This window comes from Fukomys damarensis, unplaced genomic scaffold (genome assembly GCF_012274545.1).
Source record: "Fukomys damarensis isolate Sample0158 unplaced genomic scaffold, DMR_v1.0_HiC HiC_scaffold_34, whole genome shotgun sequence".
Lineage (NCBI taxonomy): Eukaryota > Metazoa > Chordata > Mammalia > Rodentia > Bathyergidae > Fukomys > Fukomys damarensis.
In genome coordinates, this window is record NW_022900946.1 from 1,292,458 (window position 1) to 1,301,695 (window position 9,238).

Genomic DNA, 9,238 nt, shown 5'->3' on the forward strand with positions numbered 1-9,238 from the left:
CGGGCCCCCAAGCCCCAGCCGCCCCGGGCCCCAGTGTCCTCCTCGGGGCAGCTTCTCCTCGGGGATCCACCCTCCCACAGCCAACTCTGCGTCCTAGGGCAGCGTCGGAGGGAGCCTCAGTGGGGCCCGGGCAGCCGAGCCGAGCCTCTCCCAGCCCTGCCCCAGCCTTTGATCCCCTCCTCCTGGTCCCCGAACTGAGCCTGCGGAGAGGCCAAGACTTCTCGGGCCGTCACGCCCCGCAGAGCAGCGCGGCCTCCACCTGTCCGACGCAGGTCACAGATGAGCACCCGGAGACGCCCTCCTGCCCTGGGCACCCGGTCGCGCTGCTCTTGCGTCTTCCTGGAGCGTCGGACTCACCTCTGCCACTCTGCGTGCGCTGCCTCCCCGTTTCTGCGTCTGTAGCCCAGGGGCTGCGGCAGCCAGAGGGGTGATTCATTTCTGAGTCCCGAGGGCCCCAAACTGGGCCGCCTCTAGCTGTCCTCACCTACACTGGTGCTTAGCCGGGGCTGTCACCGCGAGGTGGGCTCTGCACCGCCTTTCGCAATGGGAGAGGCTGGGTGTGCGCCCCAGTAGTAGAGCGGGGGCTCAGCACCCACACCTCTACACATACACAAAAAATCACGTAAATTTTGTTTGTATTTAATCATATTTTTTGAGACAGGATCTCACTTCATAGCTCAGGCCAGCCTTGAGTTCTCTGTCCTCCTGCCTCAGTCTCCCTCTTAAATGCTGGAGTTACAGGCAAGCACCACCATGTCCGGCTTAATTCAAAGTTCTTCATTGCAGCATGCACGGAAAGATGGGAAACATCCAAGTGTAAAGTGTTGCTTAAGTCAGTCATGACATGACTCCCTACTCTGGAATAGTATACAGCCACAAAAAAGAAAAGGACCATGATGAACTTCACAATCTGTTTAACTTAAAGAAGGTGCAGAGCAGGATGTGTGGAATGCTGCGATTTGAGCCAGGAGGGAAAGAGCTTTTACGTATTTATTTGTGCATAAATTATTTCCAGAAGACCACATAAGAGAATAAATGGTACCTGTGATGCCTCTAAAGAGGTTGCTGTAGGGCAGGAAAGGAAGGCATAGGAGAGAGTTCTGAGATATACACCCTCCTGAGCCTTTTCACTTCTATACTGTGGACCTATGTTGCCTGTTTCAAATAACACATTAAAACATGTATGAATGCATGCACTTGTTACATGCATGTCCATATCCACGTGTATGTGCATCTGTGTGTGCCAGGGCCAAGCCCAGGACCACACCCATGCTAGGCACACGCTCTACTGGTGAGGAAAACCTCTATGTATGTGGGACCACACATTTTCAAGATGGGGATAAGAAAAGAGTCCAGAGCAAGGAGAGGCTGTGGAGGACTGGCCAGGCAGGTGGAGCCACTGGGCCACTGGGCTCCACTGTTTCTCCTCCCACGCCAGACTTCTTAGCACCTCACACCACGGTGCACACTGCGCCCACACTGCGCCAGAGCAGAGCCCAGTGATCTCCTGCTCTGTCACCTCGCAGGAGACATGGACATTAACTCGGGCGATTCCAATCCAGCGATTCCAACCCAACCGACCAAGGTGAGGCCAGGGAAGAGTGGGTGCCACTCACCTGTGCAGGGTTGGAATTGAGGTCTGCACAGGCTGGGAGGCGCTCAAGAACCGCGGGCGCTTGCAGAGCAGGCCAGAGCTCTTTGGCTGGAGAAGGCCAGGGAGGGGATGGTGAGAGCGGCCTCAGTGGACAGGCGGGCAGGGGCTTGTAGGCGAAGGTGAAGTTCAGAACTGCGTGGGACTGAAGGAAGCCAGGGGCTTCAGTAGTGGCTCCATCTGTTTCAGCTGGCTCTGCTGGCAGACAGAGGGCAGGTCTTGGCCAGCAAAAATAAACATCCAAAGGCTGTCGCAGTTAGCGAGGCGAAACTTGGCTGTGACTTGGCAGAGGAGGGAAGCCCAGGGCAGGAGGCAGACAGGCTGAGAATCGAACTGCAGGGTTCCACTGCTGCTGGTCAGGTGAGAGAGAGCAGGGCAGGGGTCTGAGGCCACCCGCACTCTGTTGTCAGAACATGTAGAGGATTGGGGGAGCACCATGGAGATGAAATGCCCAGCAGGGAGAGGCTTGGCATGGAATCACGAGCCTCATCTATGATCTGATGCACACAAGATGTTTTTGGACACAGAGACATCAAGCAGGAAGCTGGATATCAGAGCCTGGAGCTCCAGAGAGAGGTCTCGGCTGGAAATATACATTTGTGAGTCACCAGTATATGGCTGGTATTTAAAGCCATGGGATTCGATGAGATCACCTAGGGGAGTGGATATACATAGAAAAGAGAGGACCCAAGGCTGAGCTGGCAAGAGGAGGACCCAGAGAACTGGCAAGTTTGGCTCCTGGGTTCACACCAGGGACAGGCACCCCACTGAGAGACAGAGTGAAAAAAGAAGTCTCATTCAATTTGGCAAATAAAAGAGGTCATAGCTAGACTTGACCAAAGTAGTGTCAGTGGAGTGACGGGGACAAAACTGCACCGAAAGAAGCCAAAGAAAACTTTAAAGGTCAGCCAGGCTGGGAACAACCCCCACCCCACCTCCAGTGCATGTCCTTTCCCTCATCTTTCCGTCTTGGGCTTTTTTCTAGTTAGGAAATTAAAGCTGATCACAGCAACGACCTCTTGGGGTTGCGAGGCAGAGGAAGCGTGGACTGACAGAGAGGGGCCCCGGGAGCGGGAGGACCCCGAGGCGGCGGGAAGATGGGGAGACCCTGAGTGTCCTTGGCCGGGTGGGCGGGAACGCGCCTGTGACGGACAGGCCTCCCTGCCAATTGGAGAGGAGCTGGTTTCCCAACCGCAGGGGCCCTGGAGCGCAGCGCTGCGGGAAAGGACGAGCGAGGGGCGTATCGATGCGACGAGCTCAGCCTGCGAGGCTCCCCGGAGGGCCAGGGACTTCCCTGGGGCCGGGCCAGGGATCCCCTAACTACGGCCCCCGCACACCGCCGGGCCCTGGAGCCCGCTCTGCTGCCGCACAGACGCCACCTGCGCGGAGTGGCGGGAGCCGGGCGCAAGGCCTGCGCGCTACCGCCCCCTAGCGAGGGAAGCCCGCCCCTCGCTGTCCCCGTCCCTGTCCGCGGGACCCAGGACGGGCTGCGGTGGACCCGGAGACCCTGTGCGGCAGGATCTGGGGGCGTGAGGCGAGGGGAGCCCAGTGGAGCCGCACCCCTCCCCTCTGAGCCTTGGTTCTGCCTTCTGTAGGAAGGGGCTGGAGAATCGACCACGTGAGGCCGCCGCGGTGGTCATTTACCATATGAAGAAGCGCTCGTTAATGCTACCTGAGGTTCATCCCAGGGACAAATAGAACAACCTAACCCTGCTCCACACTCCTAACCCAAAATGTGCCTCCCAGGCAAACGCACCTGTCACAGATCAGCTTTCGTTCAGCAAGAGCGCCCCGTCCATCCTTCTATGTATAAATTCTTGAGCCACCATTTTTATTTATTCATTTATGGTGCTGGGGGGTTAACCTCAGACCCTGACCAGGTGAGGCACCCGCTGGACCCCTGAGCTGCCCCTCCCAGCCCCCACCACCACCTCAGCTTTAGGAAGGACAAAGGCACCGCGGGCCGCCCCCCGCCCCGTAGGGGATGGACAGGTGGATGGAAGCCCAGCTGCCAGCACTTCCTCCTTCCACCCTAGCTACTCCATTAGAATGGCTCTGGGCTGTGACGTCACAGAGAGCGCAGCACCCCATCGAGGGACGGAGACTCATGAGGCTGGGGCAGTGGCTGCCCGCGTGGGTGTGGCTGGCTGGGCTGCAGGCCCGAGGAGCCGGTGGGAAGCAGACTCAGGGACAGGGGGAAGGAGGGAGGCCAGGGGTCAGGACACTGCCCTGTCCCAGGAGTCCAGCCCTGGGCCTTGTTTTCCCTCCACCTCCTCCCACTCCTCCCCTCCCAGCCAAAATGAGCCTCCCTTGGGTGCTTGGCTCACCCTGGGAACAAAACCAACAGGGCCTCCACCCCTGTCATGGTGGGGCTGGGGGAGTCAGCTTGGTTGTTGTCACACTTCACCCTGTGTCCTAGTGCCCAGGCCAGCGCACACCAAGGCTTTGTCCCCAGCAGCAGTATCTCCACGCTTCATAGACAGACCCAACTTCTTTGATTACCCAGACTCAGACCAAACCAGCCTCCTGGCCGTGGCCCAGTTTATTGGAGAGAGACCTGTGCAGTTTGTCCACTCAGGTAGGAGCCAGATGTGGAAAAGCCTCCTTCCTCCCAGCCGGGGCCAAAGAGTGGCCTTGACCCTTCCTGTCTGGCAGGCTCTGGCCCTGGGCTCTTCCATCGCATCCTGGTGGGCATCCTGGTGCTGGCCTTCTTCTACCTCCTCTTCCAGTTCTTCATCCACATGTGAGGCCTGCCCCGTGCCCCAGCCCACCCCTCTACCTCTCCAGGGAGTCCAGAGGGCCCTGCCCCTCGGGAAGTGGTACGTGACTTGCTGTCTGGTCTCCATACCCCTCAGGAGCTGCCAGCAAGGAGCCTAGAGAGCCGACAAGGATCATGGACGCAGCCAGGGGCCCAGGATGCCCTTTTTGCCCACTGATAAATAAAGGTTCTCGACTTCGACTCTGTCTTTCCTGACTGCTCACTGACCAGCAGGAGGGGTCCTGTTGCTCCCCTCACACCAGGCCCCCACCTCTCCCCTTTGTAGCCTCAAAGAACTGGACGGAGCTGGCCTTGGTGGCGTTCACGCAGGTTGTCTTTATTAGCAGTCTGTGAAGCACCTCCCAGGGTCCTGACCCCAGAGTGGAGGAAGCCTTGAGCGGTCTGTAGCACCAGGGACATGCCAGGGCCCGAGGGCGAGGTGGGTGGCCTCACTTGCCCGGGATGCTCAGCACTGGGGAGGCGGGAAGGGGGAGCAGCCATCTCCCTCCCCCACCCCAACAAATTACGTTGAATTTGGTGAATAAATAAAATAAAATAAATAAGATTCCCCACAGAAGAGCCGTGGGAGCAGCCGGGCCTGTGAGGCCCACAGGGAGAGTGAGGGTGTCTTCCCCTCCCAGATGGCAGGGAGCAGAGAGGGCTTGCAGCAGAGGGGCTAGGGTGTCCTTAGCAGCAGGGCCCCCCACATCCTTTGACTCCTGGACCCCTTGAGTTTTCGCTCTCCTCACAGGCCTCCCGCCTCGCAGTGGAAAGGACACTCCCTTCCTCTTCCCTAGCACGACATGAGCTGCTAGGGAAGGGTCACTGGCCCTGCCCTGGGCTCTTGTCTCTGTCAGGAGAAGAGACCCCTCCCCCATCTTCCACTTGGTCACCTGATCACGTCCTTAGCCCTGAGGGTGGCTGTCCCCTGTCCTTCTGAGTCCATCTGTCAGTCTTGGGGCTGTTAAGCCAAGGACCCCTGGCTCCAGCCCCTGCCCTCAGCCCCAAAGCCCCACCCAGGGGGTACAGATGGGGACGGCCCCTGCCCCACCTCAGTCCTGGGCCTGACAGGGAGAGGGCGGCCGGGAGCCTCTGGGCCAGAAGAGGCGGCAAGCCCCGCGGCAGATGAGGAAGAACCAGTAGAGCTGGGGGGCGAGGAGCAGTGCGGCGCCCAGGTTGACATGGGCCGGGATGGCCAGGGGCACTGCGAGCAGCGGCAGGCCGGCGTGGCGCCCATAGGCCCAATACAGGTAGGGGAAGAGCAGCACCCGGCAGCACAGGAAGCTGAGCAGCATCAGGGCCCCGTTCACCTTGTGCAGCAGGGTGTGCTGCTGCTTGTACTGCAGACAGAGCAGGTGGCAGGGTGGGGACAGCGCAGGTGGCGGGGTCCTCTGCCACCTCTCCGTAGGCCAAAGGCCCCAGGACCCTGGACAGTGGCCGCCCCACCATGCCCTCTCACCTGGATGAGGATCTTGCCAAGGCAGACAAAGGGGGTGCTGACCTCTGCCATCAACATGCAGCCGAGGAAGAAATCCCCCTTGCCCTGTCGCCACACCTGCAAGGGGAGAAGGTGAAGGCATCCCCACGGGTCCCTTGTGGAGCAGGGGCAGCCGCAGCCCCTGCACCCCAGGGAAGTCCCAGCTCACCACGGACAGCGGGAAGCACACCAGCACCATGACGGCGTGGTGGAGCACCATGAGGAACTCCTTGTACAGGTAGCCGCGCACCACGGCCCAGGTGCTGCCCAGTGCCTGGGGGCCCCCGTCGTCCCCTCCGTGCCCTTTGACCTGATGCTTGTGCCAATGGCAGAGGAACATGGCATAGATGTCGTAGATGAAGTAGGGCACTGCAAACTGCGTGTAGGCAGAGGACAGCCAGTGTCTGTCGGGCAGAGAAAAGGGTCAGGAAGACAGGAAGGCCGGTGCATGAGCAGCTCTGTGGGAGGTGAATCAGACCTCCAGGGTCCTCACAGCAGCCCTGAGAACGAAGGGAGCCTCGGGCTGCAGACGATGGAACTGGGGTGCCACGTGAGAACCCGGTCAAGGTCACACAGCCACACTTTCAGGCAGTGGTGGGCTGGGCTCCAAAGCAGGCTTACTTCGGAGCCCACCCCGCCCCACAGCAGAGTGGGAGAAGCAAGCAAGGATGCTGCCAGACCAAAGGGCAGCCATGGAGGGAGGACAGGAGCCCATGCAGGGTGCGGATCGCCAGTGCAGGTCTGGGCATAACAGGAAGAGGTCACGCGGCAGCACACCAACTAACTGTTCACGTACTGTACAGGCACCGTTCCAATACCTAAATCTTCACACAGCACAAACCTATTTACTGTCACACAAACCCTAGAAGAGGAGGTGAGGTTACCTCCGTCTCCATTATAATGATGAGGAAACAGTCATGGGGGGAGGGGCTAGGTGACCTGGCCAAGGCAACAGCCACAGCCCTTGGTCTGGGCCCCGCAGTCCCCAGCTCACTCTAGATGCATCTGGGCCCTTCTGGTGCTGCTGTGCTGCTCTCCCTGCCTGTGGTGGCCCAAGCTTTTTCACATCTAGCTGAGCATTAAGGAGAAAGTGCTGAGTAAAAGGTGCCAAGCACAGAGAAAGTTCTCTGCACTTTGGGAGTAAACAAAAATGAGAATTGCGTGAATATGCACCCTTGCATTTTTCTCCTTGAGTCAGCACAGGGCGCTTCCTCTGAATAGTGTATCCCGAGACAGGTCTGAGGAGGGGTGGAGGGCGGAAAGGCGAGGCAGGCAGGCAGGCAGCTGGAGGCTCTCTGCAGAGAACTGAGGCCAACTGTGAGGAGCCCCAGGACAGGGTGGGCACGCGGTCAGCAGAGGGCAGGTGAGGGCAGGCTGGGAAGGAGAACCTGAGCCAAGGGCAGTGGTTTTGGGGAATGTGATGGGGCAGCTGCCCCCAACAAACGGCAGGAACACAGGGAGGGGACCGACCCCACGAGCCTTCCCTGAGGGCAAGGAGCCAAGAACTGACAGGCAGACCTGGGCCTGGGACTCGGGCAGGCTGCCCTGCACGGTGAGCCCCAGCCCCGGGCACTGGGCAGTCAGGTGCTCAGAACTGGGAACAGCTGGTGCCCTTGGATTAACCCTGACCCTCTCCACCTACCTGAGGATTAAAGGGAGGGGAAAGAGGGACAAGAGCAGGCTTGGAGGGGAGGAAATGAGAGACACAAGGTGACCCCTGGGTGGGAAGTGAGCAGCTTAGCTGGACCCAGCAGGCGGGAGGTGATCCAGTTCGCTCTTCCCAGAACAAGCTGAGGGATACTCTGGCTCTGCTCTTGGCCCCGCCGAGACAAGTCCCCTGGGCCAAGGGACCCCAATCGGAGCAGGGGAGCCGAGCCAGAGCTGAGCGCTCGGGCCAGGAGCAGTCAGCACCATGGACAGGGCCCCACCGCCTAGCCCAGCTGGGCTCGCGCCAGGCTCTGCGGCACCTGCCCGCGCCAAACCCCGGCCTCGTCTTTCTCCCTGCCCCCCTCGGCCTCCCCTCGGCGACCCGCTGTCGCTCTTTACTCTCCCTGGGCTCGGAGCTGGCGGACACCACACCGGGCTCTGAGGACCGAGGAGGGCTGAGAGGGCGGCGGTCGGGAGGAAGTGACACAGGCAGGCACACTGCAAGGGGCCAGAAGCCGACCACAAACCCCCTGGCGGATTCTCTTTGATCCTCGTTCCTGCTCCCCTGATTCTGACCTTTAAGGACAGACGGGACAGGATAAATTTATTCTGGGGTGTTGAGTTGCAGTGATTTCAGTGAACTCGCCCAGGCCCAGGTCAGGGTCCGGGGCCCACTGAGCTCCCCAAAGACCAGGAGGCCCAGGGTCGTGCAGGCTGCATGGCACTTACTGGTCATCAATGATGTGCTTGCAAGAGGAGGAGACGATGTAGCCCGCGGTGGAGGCCATGATGGCCTGGACAGAGGACACCAGCCTGGGGAGACAGAGGGACAGTGGGAGGGCTTTGCAGCTGCTTTCCCCCTCTTGGCCTGGCCACCGTGCCATGGGCTCACTTGCTCCTCAGGGCACCAGAACCCACCTTCCCCCAGGCCAGGCTTGCCGGGGGTCCCCCACGGCCCCACCTCCACGTCCTGTACTTTCCTGGATGCTGTGCCTCAGGCCACCCCATTCCCTGGGGCTTTCGTCCTTCCCCCATTTGTGGACACTGAGTCCTCTCTCAGGACTCCAAGGGGGGCCACCCTGAGAGACTGCTGGGAATGTGTGGCTGAGAGTGGCCTCCGCTGGGGGATGCAGGAGGCCACGGTTGCCCCGTACCACAGGCCGCCTGGCCACTGCACTGCCTGCCCCTCACTGTGGCCCCGGGTCCCAAAGCCACCTCAGCTCCCCTGGCCACTCTCCCAGTCGGACGCCAAGTTCCTGCCCAGTGCTGGCCCTTACTCCAGGATGGAGCAGAGTCTGGCCTCCCCTGCTCCACGCCTTGTCCCCCAGCCACTGCCCTGCGTGACCACGGCCCCTGTCCCGGTCCCTAGCCCTGCGCCCTGGTGTGTTTCTCACAGGGATGCTTTAGTCACATGCTGGCCTGCTCTGGAGGGGAGGAAGGAGGAAAAGCAGGCTGAACACTAGTAGACCAGATGGCCGGGTTGGCTGCGGTCTTGCGGAAGGTGAGTGAGGTCAGGAGGCGAAGCTACGACCGCGGCAGCGGACCGGTCCTGGGGGCCTGGGAGGTCCTGGGGTCCCCTCCTTCCCCACGCAGCGGGCGGGGGGACGGGCTGAGCTCAGGGAAGGGCTGCCGTACCTGGCTGAGACAATGACCGCGTCGGCCTCCTCCCAGCGCAGCTGGGGCAGCCGCTGCAGCGTGTTCTTGG

General features: G+C 60.6%; 3 protein-coding genes and 1 long non-coding RNA gene across 7 annotated transcripts in view; 1 reads left to right on the plus strand and 3 right to left on the minus strand.

Moving 5' to 3' along the window:
• The window catches only part of Doc2a (double C2 domain alpha), a 4,748-nt gene extending 4,312 nt beyond the window's left edge, over positions 1 to 436 (minus strand). The window contains exon 1 of the mRNA XM_010617456.2: positions 358 to 436. Within this exon, the coding sequence (XP_010615758.1) occupies positions 358 to 436 (79 nt within the window). The remainder of the gene's footprint in view (positions 1 to 357) is intronic.
• A 284-nt stretch (positions 437 to 720) lies between these two features.
• Positions 721 to 3,528, minus strand: LOC117284116. Of its 2 annotated transcripts, none has more exons than XR_004515193.1 (3): positions 3,408 to 3,528; positions 1,617 to 2,000; positions 721 to 857 (listed from the first exon to the last, which is right to left on the minus strand). It is a non-coding gene; the product is annotated as an uncharacterized LOC117284116 (long non-coding RNA). The 2 variants fall into 2 exon arrangements; XR_004515192.1 differs by having other exon boundaries at positions 721 to 1,155.
• Positions 3,529 to 3,563: 35 nt separating this feature from the next.
• Positions 3,564 to 4,610, plus strand: CUNH16orf92 (chromosome unknown C16orf92 homolog). The gene is made up of 4 exons (XM_010617351.2): positions 3,564 to 3,822; positions 4,071 to 4,229; positions 4,307 to 4,394; positions 4,507 to 4,610. The coding sequence occupies exons 1-4, from the start codon at positions 3,636 to 3,638 to the stop codon at positions 4,526 to 4,528; spliced, it is 456 nt and encodes a 151-aa protein (XP_010615653.1). The 5' UTR covers positions 3,564 to 3,635; the 3' UTR covers positions 4,529 to 4,610.
• Tlcd3b (TLC domain containing 3B) overlaps positions 4,224 to 9,238 on the minus strand; it is a 12,123-nt gene continuing 7,108 nt past the window's right edge. The window contains exons 3-7 of one of the 3 annotated variants that reach the window (XM_010617348.2): positions 8,263 to 8,346; positions 6,056 to 6,290; positions 5,869 to 5,964; positions 5,461 to 5,749; positions 4,224 to 5,370 (exon numbers count right to left, since the gene is read on the minus strand). In XM_010617348.2, coding sequence (XP_010615650.1) covers positions 5,462 to 5,749; positions 5,869 to 5,964; positions 6,056 to 6,290; positions 8,263 to 8,346 — 703 coding nt within the window. In that variant the 3' untranslated portion in view covers positions 4,224 to 5,370; position 5,461. Of the gene's footprint in view, positions 5,750 to 5,868; positions 5,965 to 6,055; positions 6,291 to 8,262; positions 8,347 to 9,168; positions 9,233 to 9,238 lie in introns of those variants that run through there. The other 2 variants (XM_010617349.2, XM_033758501.1) reach the window with 2 other exon arrangements.

Bases quoted from the DNA above. Each gene is read 5' to 3' on its own strand.
- CUNH16orf92 (XM_010617351.2), top strand. From the start codon at position 3,636: ATGGACAGGTGGATGGAAGCCCAGCTGCCAGCACTTCCTCCTTCCACC. The intron at 3,823-4,070 runs GTGGGAAGCAGA...CCTGTGTCCTAG, and splicing joins GCTGCAGGCCCGAGGAGCCG to TGCCCAGGCCAGCGCACACC. The intron at 4,395-4,506 runs GTGAGGCCTGCC...CATACCCCTCAG, and splicing joins TTCCAGTTCTTCATCCACAT to GAGCTGCCAGCAAGGAGCCT.